The sequence below is a fragment of the Felis catus genome, chromosome A3 (genome assembly GCF_018350175.1).
Source record: "Felis catus isolate Fca126 chromosome A3, F.catus_Fca126_mat1.0, whole genome shotgun sequence".
Taxonomy (NCBI): Eukaryota; Metazoa; Chordata; class Mammalia; order Carnivora; family Felidae; genus Felis; species Felis catus.
Genome location: NC_058370.1, coordinates 10541133 through 10558804, shown reverse-complemented (window position 1 = coordinate 10558804; position 17672 = coordinate 10541133). Strand labels below are relative to the sequence as shown.

General features: G+C 52.7%; 1 protein-coding gene across 9 annotated transcripts in view; it reads right to left on the bottom strand.

The window, feature by feature from the left end:
* The window catches only part of NFATC2 (nuclear factor of activated T cells 2), a 158727-nt gene that overhangs the window by 122411 nt on the left and 18644 nt on the right, over positions 1–17672 (bottom strand). For 5 of the 9 annotated variants that reach the window (XM_023251095.2, XM_023251094.2, XM_023251096.2 and 2 more), the window contains exon 1: positions 17132–17535. The exons of 2 other annotated variants lie outside the window; for them this stretch is intronic. In XM_023251095.2, coding sequence (XP_023106863.1) covers positions 17132–17261 — 130 coding nt within the window. In that variant the 5' untranslated portion in view covers positions 17262–17535. Of the gene's footprint in view, positions 1–17131; positions 17537–17672 lie in introns of those variants that run through there. 2 more of the 9 variants (XM_023251098.2, XM_023251101.2) reach the window with 2 other exon arrangements.

Sequence of the window (17672 nt, the reverse complement as noted above, 5' to 3'; positions counted from 1 at the left end):
GGACCTCTTCCTCAAGTTGGATGCCTGGCCCTTACCCTGGGGAGCCAAGATAGCTGCACGGGTGATCCTCTGCCTCCTCGGTGTCCTTTCTGGACCATCGTGGAGTAAATGCTGCCTGGTTTAGCTGAGCTGATCTCATGGGGTCCAGAGGGTACCCCCTCCCCAGGTGAGAGCCCCGAAACGGCTTCTCACAGGTCTTAGGATAAAGATGAACGATCTCAACTAGGCCAGCCAGGCCAGGCCCTGCCTGCCACCTCTAGCCTCACCTCTCTCTACTCTCCCTTGGACTCCAGCCAAACTTTCTGTTCTTAGAAAGCACCTACCTTCTTTCTGCCTCAGGACCTTTGCACTTGCGGTGCCTCTGCCACAACTGCTCCTCCCCCACCCCACCCAGGCCCCTTGTCTACATAACTAAAGCCGCTCATTCCTTCCAGCTAAAGTGTCGTGTGCTGGGGAAGGCTTCCTGATCTCCTTGGCTAGATCAGAGCCCACTCACGTTTCTCTGTTCTGTCCACACACTTCCCGAAATTCCAATTAAGAAATTGTGAAGTTGTTTATTGCCTGCCTCTCTTCCCACCTCCAGCTCCATCCCTACCAACAGGAAATTCCATAAGGGCTCTCTCACCCCTTAGGGTATCCTAGCACCTGGACAGCCCCACCCAAAATATGTGTTGGTTGGCTGAATTTTAAAAAAAGGGGGGGAGGGGGAGTTCAGAAAAGTCTATGTGAAATATTTCAACTACTACTCAAAGATGCTAATATCCAACCCAAACGGTAGAAAGATCTAACCTCGAGAGAGGGCAATTCGTTAACATCTACCAAAATTCCAACATACCTATCTTTGGACCCAAGCAATGTAGCTTTAGAATTTATCTTGCAGGGGCACCGGGTGGCTCAATTAAGCCTCTGACTTTGGTTTAGGGCATGATCTCACGGTTCGTGGGTTCGAGCCCGTCATCAGGCCCCACACTGACAGTGGGGAGCCTGCTTGGGATTCTCTCCCTCTCCTCTCTCTGCCCTTCCCCCACTTGCGCGTGCGTGCACGAGCTCTCTCTCTCCCAAAGATAGATAAAACTTAAAATTTATTCCGTGATAAACCCTCATATGTGCAAAATGCAGTGTGTGAAAGATTAGTTAATACTGCCCTGTCGGTAATCCCAAAAGACGGGAAGCAATCTAACGTCCATCAGTTGGGGATGGGTTGAATTCCAGTTTGTTCCAACAATGGGCTATACGGGGGGCGCCTGGGTGGCGCAGCCGGTGAAGCATCTGACTCTTGGTTTTGGCTCAGGTCATGATATCACGGTTCGTGGGTTCGAGCCCCACATCGGGCTCTGTACTGACAGCGCGGAGCCTGCTTGGGATCCTCTGTCTCCCTCTCTCTCTGCCCCTCCCCCACTCACGCTGGCTCTCTCAAAATAAACAAACTTTAAAAAAGCAAAAACAGGGGCACCTGGGTGGCTCAGTCAGTTAAGCAATCAACTCCTGATTTCAGCTCAGGTCAGGATCTCACAGTTTGTGGGTCCGAGCCCTACGTCAGGCTCTGCACTGACGGTGTGGAACCTGCTTGGGATTCTCTCCCTCTGTCCCTCCCTCTCTCTCTCTTGCTGCTTCTCACCTGCTCATGCACTCAAACTCTCTCTCAAAAATAAACTTAAAAAGGTTGTGAGCTGCTATGAGGTACAGTTTACAGCAAGTGTAAACGTTTAAAACAAAAAAACAATGCTGCTATATAAAGGGTTTAAAAAGTTACCACAAGACACAGGGGCAAAGAAAAGCAAGGTACCTACAGTATGCACAGTACAAAAACAGAGGATAAGAGAATGTACACACACACACACACACACACACACACACACACACACACACACACAGCTGCTGGGTGTTCAGCCTCTCTCTGCAAGTTATAGGTAACAGGGACTTCTTCCAGGGAAAGGAATTAAGTCATCAGGCAGGGGAGGCACGCCCAAAAGAGGTTCTGTTTCCTGTATTACCCTGAGAAAAGAAACCCAATTCCCAAAAGAATCAGGTTTTTATTTTATTTTAAAGGTGGTGGGGCCTAATAGGATACACGGCAATGACACCTTGGTTTAAGAGGCAGGAGACTGAAACCCAGCCCTATGCTGCCACCGACCAGCTATGTGACCTTGGAAGAGACCCTCACCCCGACTCCAGGTCTCAACCTGCCCATTCATAACAGGACAGCACTAAACCAGATCCGTTTCCTTGGTCACTTCTGGCTGGGAGTTTTCTAGCTAGCGTCTGTAGGTTCTCACGTTCCCAGTCAACAACAACACACACACGGACACCTTCCTGGCAGGTAACGGAGCACAGATTTTTCTTCTAGCAAGAGATCAACATCAAACCCGGGTCCCGCGACATCCTGATAATCCACTGCCCTGCGAACCAGCAAAAACAAACCACAAAACGTCTCTTGGCAAAAATTCTGGCCTTATCAGAAAGGGCCGCATCACATCTCATCAGAAACACCCCGCTTCAGGGCCGATGCGAACAGTCGCAGAAACTCGGCCCTGAAAGCACACATCGCTCACCCTCGCTGGCAGGCTGCGCGGAACAGAAAGGCCGGCTTGCTGAGCAAAAGCATCCAGAGCGTTTACACTGGTTTTAATTAATCCGAGCAGCCGAGTTTTTCCGTCTTTCTTTTTCCTCTCAAGATTCTGAAAGCTTCACAGCAAGCAGGGAACGTGAAGGTAATTTATCACTGTTCCATTCTCAGTCTTCTGGGTATTTAACAGTAAGCATCCCAGACGCACGGCTCAGGGCGAACACGTTTCTTTAAGCAGCTGGGCTTCTCTATTTCTCCTTAAACCACTGCCCCCCTCACAGCCAGCCCCTCGGGGTCACGGCTGTGCCCACACAGCCACCGGACAAAGTTAGTTTCACCAGATTTTTCTCAGAAAGGGTTCCAAAAATCCTTTTTTTTTTTTTTCTTAACCACTTGCATAATCTTTGCTATATCCACGTACTACCAGTAAATATTATTTACTTAATATTTCTATTTAAATTCACTCACACGGTACTTTAATTTTTTTTTTCTTTTAAAAGGAAACTTTATACCACCACCACAAATGGAAAATCTGTGTCACCTCCATAAATAGAAGGTAGGGTAAAAACACAATAAAAATAAAAGTTACTCAATTCAAGATTCGAGACACTGTGGCCGGCCAAAGGCTCTACCCTGAGGCCCACCCTTTCTCTGCCCCTGAATGCTCCCTTTTTATGGAGATAGTATGTATATATGAAGATTTTGAACATGTAGAGTTGGAGGAGTGTTGCCAAATGTTATAGACTCTTGTAACCACAACCACAATAAAGCTGTAGGACATTTCCACAACCCCAGGAGGCCTACCTTTTTTAAGGCTGGAGGGGGGCAGGGAGGAAACGGCAAGTGCTAGAAAGATACGGGAGCACCTAACAGACTCTACCTGGGACTAGTTCAAAGCCACGTAGCGCCGCAAGAAAAAATGGCGCGCATTACATGTGCTGCCCTCACCAGTGGAGCACAGAAAACCCCTTCACCTGCCATGGGTCACCTAGCCCACCCTGAGGCATCCATACTCAGAGAGAGGAAGAAGGTGGCAGCCGTGATGGGGGTTCAGAGGCTGCTGCCCAAAGTCCTCTGTGCCTCTATGCCTTTGTACCTGCTGTTCCCCTTGCCTGGAACTCCCTTCCAGACCCCCTATCCTCACTTCTCCTGGCAAGCCATTATTTGCCCATCAAGATTACACCTGGGCCACCTCCTCCTGAAGGCCCTCCCTGATTCCCTAGTCTGGATCGGAAAGCACCTGCAGAATCATGTAGAGAAGTCTATCAATTGTCTCCTTACGGGGCTGTGAGCTTTTTGAAGGCAGTCGGGGATCGTCAGTCCATAATAATCAACAGGGAAGGCAGCTACCGTTTATTGAGAACTTCCCTGCCAGGCACCGTGGTAAGCACACTCACCTAGTTATTCTATCCTCACAACCCGCTCTGAGGTGGGCACTGGGTATTCCCCTTTTGCAGACAAGGAAACGGAGACACAAGGAGCGGACTTGCTGGAGGGCCCACGCTCGAACCCAGGCAGACCGGAGAGCACCATCAATCACCAGGCCGGGGCTCCTCACCTCGGAGCTAGTGGCATTCAGGGCTAGAGGATTCTTCTGTCGGGGGAAGGGGGGGGGCTGGGGGGTGTTTAGCAGCACGCCTGGCCTCTAACCACGAGATGCCGGTGACATCCCTACCGTGCTCCCAGCTGTGACTACCACAGACGCCTCCAGGTACGTGGCCAAGTTCGTCCCGCAGTCAGAACACCTGCTCCCCGCCCCCCAGCTGAGAACCACGGCCGCGTACAGTGCTGGTGTCCCGTGCGTGCCCCGCTCACACCAGAGGCCCAAGAGAGCAATGCGAGCAGTAATCCAGGAGTCAGGCCCTCCAACCCAGAATGCTTCAGAAACGAGACATCTGCCCACCGTCAGCCCCAGCAAGTAAATCACACTGCAAGTCCTAATTGTCAGCGCCCTCCCTCCCTGGCTTCCCGGGGGCTCACCCCAGCATCCAGGCTCCGTGAAGGCGGGGGGAGGTCTCTGGCCACCATCGGAGGCTGCAGGAGGAGGGTGCTGGGGACGCCACTCCGGCCCCACCTCAGCAAGGCATCTGCGCGGAGATCCGGGCCTCGCTCGCACAGGGTCGGGGGACCCCCGCTCCACTGCCCCGCCCCTGGGCCCTGTGACCAGGGGGACCCCCGAGTCCTCATGGGTCACACGGTGAAGCCAGTGACAGTACCAAGCTGATAGTTCACCTCATCCACATGAAGCCCAAAGCACACACAGTAAGCACTCAATAAACTGGGTCTGAGTGGATCATTATTATTATCAAAAAATGACTTTTTAAATGAGAATCCCGCCCTTTCTCTGCGCTCACTGCTTTATTTTACAACTTGCCACTGTGACACACACTAGCCCCCAGTGCCTTCAAAAGCATTTAAGAAAGAAAAGAAAAGAAGAGAAAAGAAAAGAAAAAAAGAAAAGGGCAGCCTGGCTCACGAGTTCAAGCCCACACTGGGTGTAGGGCCTACTTAAAAGAAAGTAACGGGGGCGCCTGGGTGGCTCAGTCGGTTAAGCGGCCGACTTCAGCTCAGGTCATGATCTCGCGGTCCGTGAGTTTGAGCCCCGTGTCGGGCTCTGGGCTGACAGCTCAGAGCCTGGATCCTGCTTCGGATTCTGTGTCTCCCTCTCTCTCTCTCTGACCCTCCCCCGTTCATGCTCTGTCTCTCTCTGTCTCAAAAATAAATAAACGTTAAAAAAAAAATTATAAAAAAAAAAAAAAAGAAAGAAAGTAAGGGGCGCCTGGGTAGCTCAGTCAGTTGAGGGTCTGACTTCGGCTCAGGTCATGATCTCGCGGTCCGGGGTTCGAGCCCCGCGTCGGGCTCTGGGCTGACAGCTGGGAGCCTGGAGCCTGCTTCAGATTCTAGGTCCCCCTCTCTCTCTCTGCCCCTCCCTCCCCTCATAAATAAACATTAAAAAAAAAAAAGTTAAGAATGTTTTATGAAAATAAATGGATTAGTCAGTACAGTAAAACCTTGGATTGTGAGTAACTTGTTCTGCCAGTGTTCTGCAAGATAAGCAACCATTTTTAACAAATCGTAACCTGATAAACGAGCAGTATCTTGCAATACGAGTCGTACGTGACGCCCAACGTCACATAATCCCACGTGAGCCAGTGGGTCTCGAAATTCGCTTTGATACACAAGTGCTTTGGGTTACAAGCATGTTTCCGGGCCAAATTATGCTCGCAAACCAAGGTTTTACTGTACTTGGGAGTCTTTTTTTCTGCTGACCTTCAGAAAATATGTGGAGGGGGTCCAGGAGGCTTCCAACACCCCCTCTTGTTTTATGCTGTTACTCTTCCCCCCGGGCCATCTGGGAGCCGATCAACCAAAGCTCACAGAAGCGTTGGTGACCCAGGGAGCTGCCGGCAGTAACGAAAATGATGTCTAACCTGTCAGCTAACGTGTCTATACCACTTACTCTACACCAAGAACCGCTGTGTGTGCGTTAAACGTTGGTCTCCCAAGAACCCTATGAAGCAACTTTACCGATGGGGAAGTGAGGCTCAGAGAGGGGGACTCACGTTCCCAAGGTCACACAGCTTCTAAGTGGCAGTCTGGCTCCTCTCCTTCATAACCATTACTCTAGCCTGCTGCTGATGAAAGGGGCCATTTCTTGGACGGTGATACCTTAGCCCCAACACGGGGGTTATGGGGTATCCAACTGGGGAGATGAGGTACCCCAAGAATTGGAGCTGCTCTGGGGCGCCTGGGTGGCTCGGTCGGTTAAGTGTCCGACTCTTGGTCTCAGCTTAGGTCACGATCTCACAGTTCATGAGTTCGAGCCCCACGTCGCACTGAGAGTGTGGCGCCTGCTTGGGATTCTCTCTCTCCCTCTCTCTGCCCCACCCCTACTCACTCTGTCTAATTTTTTTTTTAATTTCCTTCTAAAAGAATTGGAGATGCTCTAAGGGGTCCCATCAGGAGGCAACTGACAACCAAGGACATGAATTCCTTTCTTCTGAAATATCCACAATCCCTCCATTTGCCCCAGGATTGAGTCAACGATTTATTTTAAAATCACCGTCAGGCCACACTGTGGTCTCTGCCAGGGCCTCTCCTCCTCCAGCCTCTTTCGGGCCTGTTGCTCACCCTCGGGGACACACGGCCAAGTCTGAGGCAGCTGTTCAGTGCCAACCCACCAGCCAACAGATCGCTTTTGAAAAAAAAAAAAAAAAAGGAACAGCAAGAGAACATCTTCTCCGCCTAGAACTACGGGCGGGTGGAATTTTCAGGAAGCAGAATAGAATGATCAAAATAGAAACCCCGCTAGGGAACCTACACAGGGTCTGTCCTTCGGGGGAGGGGAGGCCCGGGGGGAGGGGGACGAGGAGAACCAGCGCTCTCAGGCCTGAAGGACCTGGGGGCAAGGAGTCAGGTCACGGCCCAGAAAGCCAGACGCCCCTCGGCCTGGCAACGGGGCCCCGGGGCTGCGGGCCATCCCTGTCTGAGGCGGCAGGCCCACCACTTGATGAGCTCACACCCCAAGGTGTTGCGAGTCGCAGGCCCTGGGTTTGAGTCACACAGTCTGTTGCCATGGCAGCACTCGGGATGCCACAACCTGGCACCACATAGTACAGGCGGAGGAAAGGGGAGAAGGTGGAGGGAATGAGCCCTACCTCCCGCCACCCCACGACTCTCCTAACCTCCGAGGGCGGGGGTGGGGGGGGTGCTGTGAGCAATCACCCAAAGGAGCAGGAAGGGGAAGCTTTGTCGTCTGGCGGCCTGCAGCGCCTGCAGCAAAGACCTTTGAAAAGCTAGAGGCTGCCTTCAAGTAAGAAGTTCAGTGCCCAGCAAACTTTCCCAAAAGCCCCCCAGGCCCCTGCCACGCCCACCAGACGCACACTCGCGCACAGGGGTTGGATGCCCCATCAATGAATCGTGTGTATTCTAATGCCAGAGAACCAGGTTGTCGCATTCGTCACTCGAGAAATGACACACACAGACGCAGGGCACGAAAGGCGAGAAATTCCATCCAGATAAGTCAGGTCCAGAAACGCCAGCAAGGGAAGAAAGGCAGTTTACCGTCCTGTCTCGTCAACGTGGAACCACCGGAAAAAGCCACCTTGAACGCTATGCTCTTTGCTGACCTTGTCCCCAGCTAAGACAGCTGTCTGCCTTCACCAGACGGGACAGAAAAGAGGGCTCCGTCCTGCTTCCCAGGCAGGCTGCCAGGAGGCCAGGCGCCCAGGACACAAGACCCAGGACGACTTGCAAGCCTTACAGACTGGCTGCGGGCATGTCTGTTTGCAAACCCCCATGCACCCACAGGCGGACACCTACTCCTTTTGGAGAGGGGTAGAGAGGTGTGAGGAATCTGCAACCCGCATGCATAAGGTCAGCTTTTGGACGGAGGCAGCAGAGCCCGGACATCGAGCCGACGTGAGTCATCTCCATTCTCAACTTGGGGTGCAAAGAACCACCTCCTGCTAGTTTAGTCATCCCATGGGCCCCTGCCGCTTTCGAGAAGTTCAGAGACCTTCCTATTTTTATTCATTGGATAGCTGATCTTCACTGGGCCGCAAGCTTTCACGTGTACTACCTCCTTCTCTGCAGCTTACGACCCTCCCCCACCCCCCCACCCCCAGCCAGGAGGGAGGTGTTATCAAGTCCTCTGCGTTACAGAGAAACTGAGGCTTCAAGATGCAGAGATTCACCCAAAGTCACAAGATCATCAGGGGCAGAGCTGGACTTCAAACTGAGACATCATTCAGGTGCAGTAAAACGCACAAGCATGAAACGTACATCTCATGCCTTTTTTACGTACGTGTCTGTAGCTGGTTATGCCCACCACTCAAGATCTAGAACATTTCCATTCTGCCCGAGGGTTCCCCTGTGGCCCTACCCAGCCAGCAACCCTAACCCAGGCGGAAGGACTCACCCAGCCTGACTCCTCTCAGAGACTAGGTGCTAATACGCAGCCACGGTTTCTTTTTTAACCCCTGGCAGCATTCCCCCATATGACGACACCGTAATTTATTTATCCAGTCAGCCGACTGTACTGCCTCCATTTTTAAAGAAGACCACCATTTGTGGGGCGCCTGGGTGGCTCGGTCAGTTGAGCGTCCGACTTTGGCTCAGCTCATGATCTCACAGTCGGTGAGTTCGAGCCCCGCGTCGGGCTCTGTGTGCTGACAGCTGGGAGCCTGGAGCTGCTTCGGATTCCGTGTCTCCTTCTCTCTCTGCCCCTCTCCCACTTGTGCTCTGTCTCTGTCTCTCTCTCTCTCTGCCTCTCAAAAATAAATAAACGTTAAAAAAAATTTAAAGAAAGAAAAACAATACAGAAGACCGCCATTTGACATCGAACTTGACTTCGATGAGGTCCATTTCTAACAGGAGAGTCCGTCCCTCCACACTTGTCATGTGGTGCGTGACCGAGAGCAAGGCTCCCACAGCTTCCTCACCAAAACGAGAAGGAAAGATCCGGTCAGAACCAGAAATAGACTTCAGATAATCCTGCCTCAGAAACAAGGCTCGCTGGGGCTAACCCACCTCTCCGTCAAAGGCCTGCACGGGGAGGGGGGGGAGGGTGCGGGGGGGGTCACACATTCTAACCAGCCCAGCAAAGACCCCTCACCTTCATGCCAGCCCCTCAGAGCCACACCCCTATTTGAGTCCCAAGCCCCTGGCACTGCCTGAAAAGCCGATGGCCACCTTTCCTTGAGCCAACCTGAAATCCAGGTGGAAACTTCCCCTGGAGAACAGCGGGGGCCCCTGAACTGGGCCAGGGGCAGAGATTTAAAATGAAAAGCTGATGGACTGACAGGTTCTTTATGTACACTTTCCCCCCAGTTTTCATGTTGGTGCCACGCTCCCAGAGGCAGGCACACTTGATCAGTGGCCCTGCCAACCCCAGCCATTCGGGACATTCCTCCTTCCTCCGGGGCAACGGAGGGGTGGTCCCCCACTGCGGGCCTCAGACCTGCAGCCCACCTTCCTCCCATCACACAGGTAAACAGCCCCTTTCTGTAGTCTTTACAGACACGGTCCCCCCCTTTTGCAGGCATGCCCAAGCAGGTTTGTTTTGATAAGGACCTTTATAAATCCTGAGCTTTGCAGGCGACTTTCTTCCCCTCAGAAAGCTCCCCAGCCACGGCTCAATTAAAATTCACATGGGAAGGGCTGGCTTTTAGAAATGCATTTAAACTCAAACAGGCCCAGGGGAGAAAACGGGGTTCTCTCCCCAAACTTTGGAGGAGGAGGCAGGGAGAGTCCCAAATGCCAACTCGGAGAAAAAGCCATCTCTTGGTTCTGTTCACAGCTTAGTCTGCCCTGGAAAGCTATATCCCCTCCCCGACATGGGGCAGGGCGGGGGCGGGGGGAGATGTTGGGGGAAGGCAGTAAAGTCCAAGGCAGGGGGCTTTCCATCTGAATGCCGGTTTATAAGAAATGCAAAGGACAGAGGAACCTGTTAAGAGAGTCCGGCATGTGGAGAACCGACCCTGCTTCTTCAACAAATAGCAAGAAAACAGACTGATGGGGACTTTCCTAGAATAAAAGAGACGCCACGGTCCCCTCAACCAGATACAACGCGGAGATCTCGTTTGGATCTTGGTTCAAACGAGTTCACAGCAAAAAGATACTCGTGACACAAGCAAGAAATCTGAAACCAGATATCTGAAATTAAGCCATTATTGTGCTGTTTTAGGTCTGATGATGTCGTCTGACTTGTCCCTGAGTCCTTGTCTTTGAGAGCTACTGACTAGTTATTAACAAAATATTAAACCATCTGGAATTTGGTTTCAAGTAGTGGGGGGCCCGCACCCCCAGTGTAGAGAATATGTCCAGGGTGGAGAGGGGTGAGAGAAGGGTAGCCTGATGCTGGTAATTATTGAAGCTGGGTGCTGGGAACGTGAGAGTCAATTATCATTATCTCTGTTTCCCTCTTGTGGGAAAAGTTCATCATTCAAGTGCAGGACAAAATCTTCTTGTTTTGGGGGAACCCATAGGGGGCTCTGCTCCAAGTAGAGAAGCAGACGGCCCCAGACCCTTCCCAGGAAGAGCCCCCGGGTCACATCTTGCCTCCTTCCCTGAGCTCAGTTTGAACAATCAGCAAAAAAAAAAAAAAAAAAAAACCTCACGCCAGCCTGAGGAAGCTAAGTTTGGCTGGAGCTCTGCGAAGGCTGCTGCGGCTATTTCCTGTGCTGGGGAGGAGAGCAGGAGGAAGTCCCTTCACGGGGGGAAGCCACAAGAATCCATTATACTGCACACTCCAGGGCTGCTCCTTCCTGGCCCTGGCTCAAGGGTCCCAGGGGGCCAGGGCAGGGCACCTGGGGAAACCCTGCCTCCCCAAGGGAGGCAGCCACAGGACAAATCCAAGCCCTGGAGTCTGGACACTTGAGAAAGTTTTCGCAGACGGCCAAGTTCTAGAGCTGAGACAGGAGCCAGACGAGAGTCTTTCGAGTCAGAATGGAAGGTGCCTTAAGTAAGACACGTTGCTATAACGCCCACTCAAGCCCGACAGCCAGGGGCTCCTCGCCAAGGACCGGACTCTTCATCCCTTAAGGCTCAGAATTCACCCAAGGTGAAGGTTGTCCCTTCCAAGGAGCCAAGGCCCTCGGGAAGTCAGGAGAGCTGGACGCTCCCTCAAAGCCCATCACCACTGCCAGCACCAGCCCGTCTGCGCACAGCCCGCCTCCTGGCAGCCGCACATCTGGTCCAGCAGGTGAGCGTTGCCACCACCATCCCCCCCACCCCGCCCCCGCCCCCGCACAGGTGAGAAAACACAAACCCCCGAGAAGCAGAATCGCACGCCCGTAGGTGGACCATCATCAAGGAAGTATTCAACTTCTCATCCATTCATTTGGAAATTACTGATTGGGCACTTACTAACGCCAGGTACTTTTACTGGCCAAGGTCATGCAGGCAGGAGGCCACAACGTCAGAATTTCAAGTCAGGGTTTTCTGATTTCAGATCTGGCTGTCTGACTCGCTGCGCCTTTGGAGCTGGAGGAACAGGCACCCCGGGAGGCATGCCCAATAATCCACCGGGATGCAGAAAGCAATTGAACAACAGCACAAGGCCCCTTTAATTCCTGTCCTTTACCATTTTTGTTTTTGCTGCACAGGTATAATCCCCTTGGGACAGCAGCCAAGTTGACCATGCTATAAATACCGAATATAAGGACTGAACGCACCCCGTGCTGCCATACACGGGACCCCTCAGAGCCGGAGTCCGTGACATTCTGGCTGAGTTGTAGTGCTGACAGCAGGGACTCGGGACCCCAACTGCTTGGGTTCAAGGCCTGCCCTGCCATTTACCGCTGCATGACCCCCCCCCCCCGAAAAGAGTCTGACTTCACTGGTCCCAAGTGCGGCCAGGATTGAGAACCACGGGCCACAATGCTGCCTTTTTCAAATATATTCAACCTCATCCCCTTACAGGATTAGAAGGCCTTGGGAACCAACCCAAATAACACTGCTCCAAGGTTTGAAGAGCCTCCCTCCCGGTCGCCTCAAGAACAGAGGGCCTTTAATTTGGAAGCGTGGATGACAGGTGTTCAATAGTGAAGAATGATGAGGGCAACTTTCTCCCCATTTCCCTCGCCTCCCTGACAAGGCCACCTTTCCAGCTGCACCTGGAGACGCTATTTGTACAAAGCAGGCTTAATAAGTCCTGTCCCTAATTCGACGCAGACGGCAATGTCTCTGAATGTCACATGTGTTTAGCGAGACTGCTTGCTTAGGGTAGAACTCTATTTTTAGTAAGCACCAAAAACACCTCATGATACCATATCCCAGCACCTCATTTGTCCCTATTTGTTTACCAGGCCCTGTCCCACATCGGCCCCGGGGCCAGGCAAGGGCAGGACCACATCTGATGGTCTCTACACCCCCACAGGGCCTGGCACAAAACCAGCATTCAGGGAGTATTGGCTGAAAAGAATCGGGTTTTCATTGTCCCCTGTGAATGGGGTAAGAGCAGGTGTTCCTGAGTGGAAAGGCAGGTGACACGAGGGAAGGGACTACGGTGGGGTCTGGGACTCTACCTGAAAATGGTCTAAAGGGCACGTGGAGGGCAGAAGGGGGCGTGCAGGGGTTATGCTCACGTGCGGCATGCGCACATAGGATACCTGTGCACACGCACTCCTACAGCAGGTGCATGTAGGATGGGTGGCTTTTGTCCGCTTTTCCAAGGGCTGTGACCCAGCAAGTTTAAGGACCACCGGAACAGACTCTACAAGCAGTGGCCAGGAGTCTATTTGCCTTTCTGAAGGGTCAAGGTTGGTGCCATTTGCATTCGCTTCCGAGGAAGTGAAGCAGGGACACATCAGACCCACTGAGGCCTCCCAGAAGTGATCACTCCCAAGGAGTCAGTCCCTGATGGTCCGGAGGAGATGTGGCACCCTGGAGGAGACGGGGACTCCCAGTGGCCATCCAGCCCTCCCAGGGTTTTGCACATTGGGAGAATAATTCGTTTCGTTGAATTCACAAGCACACACTAAGGAATGAAGCTTCTCATCTGTCCACTGACAATGCGTACAGGTCTCTCCCCTCCACGATGAGGTTAGTAGCAGAGGTCAGGGCTCCCACAGCGTGGTCCCCATTCCTTCTGTTACTTTTTTCAACCGAGGGAGACAGTGAAATATAGGAAGAGTCTACTTTGCCTGCCTCTAAAGCAGATTTGAAAACCTAGATAAATGAAGTGGATGATTTCTTAGAAAGATACGGTGTACCAAAATGGAGTCCAGCAGACAAAGTGCAAGCCGACTAATTCCCACACACACGATAGAGAAAGCAATCCTAGCCCAACCCTGTAAAAAGGCACCAGGCCCGGATGGCTTCATGGGGGAATTCTATCCCAACTTTAGAAATGCGACAGTCCCAACAACACATCCATTGTTCCTGAGCATAGAAAAGTAAAGAAATCCAAACCACACACCAAAGAGGACCTTACAGACAAGTATCGCTCATGAATACCACTGACAGGAATCTTAGATTTTATCAGACACCAGCCCCACCACTAGAAGAAAATAATACACAGTGACCAAGTAGGGTTTAAGGCAGTAATGTTTCAATATTAGGAAGTCTCATGTAAGTGAGCATAAGAGATCTAAGAAGAATAAAACCATATTCTTCCACAGACCCTAAGACGTCTATGACATAATTCAACTCTCATTCCTCTTCAAAACTCTCAAGAAAACAGGAATGGGTGGATACTTCCTTAACATATTAAAAAATACAGACACTTCGATCCCGAAGATGGGACACACGAGGTATTCCTGATAGGGTCGGCACAATAGGTGCTCAATAGTTAGCTGGAGGAGTAAACGAATAACGGCTCACGTTAACTGAGCACCTCCATTAACAAAGCCAAGGGTTTAATAAAATGCTCACAACAAATCACACTCTGTATTGATTTAAATAGGTCAGGCCATTCAAGGCAAATAATCCTGTGAGAGTAGTAGTATTTCAGCTTTCGACAGATAAGCAAACCAAGGTCCGGAGAGGTTAAATGACTCGCCCAGGGTCACTCTGGTGGTAAATGTTTTCAACTCCAGTCTTGCCAAAGTGCCAGGCCCTTTACAAACGGCTCTACGTAACTCTCATCAGATAAAGGAATAGTGAACCCTCACACAGTGGTTCCGAATGCTGGCTCTGAAGCAAGACGGCCAGGTTCAGGGTTCAACTTTGCCATTTACCGGCTCTGCTCTCTTGGGAAGATTCCTCCACCGTTCTGTGCCTCAGTGCCTCCTCTGTAAAATGAGGGTGACCACAGGGCCCACCGGCTAGGGTTGGCGGGTTATTATAGGAGCTAAAAGGCATCTGCTACAATGTTGCAGTTCCATAAAACAAGCATCCAAATTTCCCAAAATCCCTAAGTCCCGTCATCCAGTTCTGACAACGTCGGTCCCATTAGCGGGCTCCTTCCTCATTCATGCACCAGAGTTAAGGGTAGCCCTCACATGCATCGCCAACATATTGTCGCCTGGGACAAAGCCCAGTAGCAAGCTAAAGGCTAGTGGCAGCCCTTGGAGAGAGCGGCCATTCAGAAGCAGAGAGGTGACCCCATGAACATCCGGGTAAGCCAGAGCCAGGCCCACATCTGGAAGAGCTCGCTTAGCCTCTCAGGGCTCACACCCGCTCTGTTCTTCGGCCGTGATGCTTCTGTGCTCCCAGCAAGGAATCATTATTTACAGATTCCAGAGCAAACTCCCCACTCCGTGAGGGGGGCGGGGTGGCGCACATAGGAAATTCTTTCCCAAGAGCCAAGTTTAGAAAGGAGTAACTTTACGACAGAGAAACCTGACAAGCACTACTGTGGCCAAGTTGATCAAGGTCGATTATCAACACTGATCAATCAAGCCGATACTAGGTACCCTTGATATGATGCGATGGAAACAGTCTCTTCACCTGTGTGGTCCTCCTCTCTAAAACCCATAGCCCCAAGTCCTTCCAGGAGAGAAACATCAGAAAGACCCTAAGTTGGGGCGCCTGGGAGGCGCAGTCGGTTGAGCGTCCGACTTCAGCCAGGTCACGATCTCGCGGTCTGGGAGTTCGAGCCCCGCGTCGGGCTCTGGGCTGATGGCTCAGAGCCTGGAGCCTGTTTCCGATTCTGTGTCTCCCTCTCTCTCTGCCCCTCCCCCGTTCATGCTCTGTCTCTCTCTGTCCCAAAAATAAATAAACGTTGAAAAAAAAAATTAAAAAAAAAAAAAAAGAAAGACCCTAAGTCGGGCACAATTCTACGGTATATCTAACCGGTGCTCCTCAAAACTCAAGTTCCCAGAAAGATAAAAAAAAAAATAACAAAGACACCTTGAATCTGAATAAAGTATGGACTTTAGTTCATCATGACGCATCAATTAGTGGATCATGAATGATAACAAATATACCCAAAGTGATATAAGATGTTAATAAAACGGGGCCCCGGGTGCTCAGTATATGGGAACTCCCTGTACTGTCTTGACAACTTTTCTGTGAATCCAAAACTGTTACCAAAAAAATAAAGTTTGTTGGTTTTTTTAAATGATTCCAGGGCTTCCACTGTGGCCATTTAGACACCCATCTGGCGGCCACCAAGCACCACTTGCCAAAAAAAACTATAAAAAGCACCTCCCATCAGATTTGGCTTGGAAACTATTTCCCCGGAAATCTCCCCCGTGAAAAAAAAAAAAAAAAAAAAAGTTAGCTGATTGTGAATCTGGGAGGGGTGTATTAGTTCCCTGCAAAACATGACTTTAATCTTACCAAACAAAGACCACGGATGTTAAAGGGACCTTAAAGGGATCACTTGCAGATTCTTAATCGTATCTTTTCAAAGCAAAGGATGGCCTCCACATTGCAACTCGAGAAGACTGGTCTCTTTTGCTTGCTAATTATTTCCATCTCCAGCCAAAATTCAGAACGATCACCAACTACTACCTTCACTTGGTATCCAAGTCAAAGCAAAAGCCCCTCACCTAAGGTGGTCAGTGAAGACAGAGAAGGAAAGAAAGTGAAAAGTTCTCATTCGCCTGCCTAGCCCAGCATCTCTGGGAAACGCCAAGCCCCCAAATGTCTGTGAGAAGTCCTCCTACACAACCCCTTCCTGCCCTCCGGATGCGGCCAAGCCCCTGTGCATCTGGAAGTTACCAACAGGCCTGCCCCGGAGGCTTTGACAAGCCCTGGGCTGGGCTGTCAAAATCAGGAAGCCCAGTTGGGTGGGTTTTTTTTTTGTTGTTTTTTTCCAAGACAACCTGCTAACCAGAAAAATACAGCGAGGTTCCGCATGCGACCTCCTTTTCCTTCTGACGAATGCTCCTGGTAAGCAAGAACGCCGGCCCAGCCTGGGGAAGTCCCCAGCCACAGAGGGCCCTTCGGCACATACACTGACAGCTAGTTTAGGCAGGAATAGGCTTCTGCCTGAATCCAATCCGCAGGCCAGCCTTTCCCCGAACCCCACATCCATTAGGACAGCGGGGCAAGGGATCACTGTTTAACAAAGCTCAAACGGATCCCTTTAGGGGGGACTCGCAAAAGCCGGCGGCCGAAACCAGGGAGGAAACTGGAAGGCTTCCTAACAGTGAAGCCGCGCCAACCTCCAGCATCTGAACCTCCTGCGTCTGAAGGCGCAGACAACCTCTTCATTAGTTTCAGCACAAAGTTCCCAACAAACTCCCAGGCGCTGTTCACAGAGGAGAATCCGTTGCCACCTCTCTGTGCCCCGGTTCCCTCCCTGCTAACTCCATTCTCTGGCTTCCCCACCGCCTCCGTCCAGAGGCAAATCACTTCCTTTCCCCTCCGACGACCCTGCAGCTGGGGGCCAGCGGAGCCCCTTGCCACCTTTTGCTCGGCCGAGTAACTGCAGACTGACGCCCTACTGGGCAAGAGTGAGCCTACCGCCCCCTAAGGGTGGGTGGCAGCAGTCCCAGATGCCTCGTGCCCTCCCTCTCACCTGGGGAGACGCACCCCTCCCTCCCCACCCCCCCCCCCCACCCCCGTCCCGGGAAGTGTGACATCGGGAGCACAGAGGGGTCCTGTGTCCACTCCGCAGGCCCGAGCCCCCGCCCGGGCTCAGGGGGCCAGGCCGGGGGAGCCTCCACCGACCTTCGATAGGATTCAAATAGTCATAGTCGAAGAGGATGGAGAAGTCGAACTCGTCTTGGGGGCTGCCCCCGGGCTCGTGGCCTGGGGCGTCCCCGCCGTCGGGGTCGGGCTGCGGCTCCGGGGCGTCCATGGCGCGCAAAGCGGCGGGAGGGTGGCGGGGCCGGGGGCGAGCGCGGCCTCGGCCTGCTCCTGGGCACCCTCGCCCGGGGGTGCGAAGGGGGCAGGAAGCGGGCCCGAGAGGCGGCGGCAGCGGCGGGGTCGCTGTCCTCGCGGGGACGCACGCGGGCCCGGGGATGGCGCGCTGGCGCAGCGGCTGCTGGACGCGCCCGGGGAGCTGAGCGGCGGCGGAGGCGGCTGCGGCGCGAGCTTCCTGCTCCGGGAGGCACCTGTTGCGGCCCGCGGCGGGGGAGGCGGGGACAGGGCGGCCGGGCCGGCGGGGGCGGGGCCGCCACCGGGGACTCGGGGGAGGGCGCGGGGGGGGGGGGCGGGGAGGGGCTGGCCGGCCGGCGCCCGGGAGGAAGGAGACCGCCCCCCCCTCCCC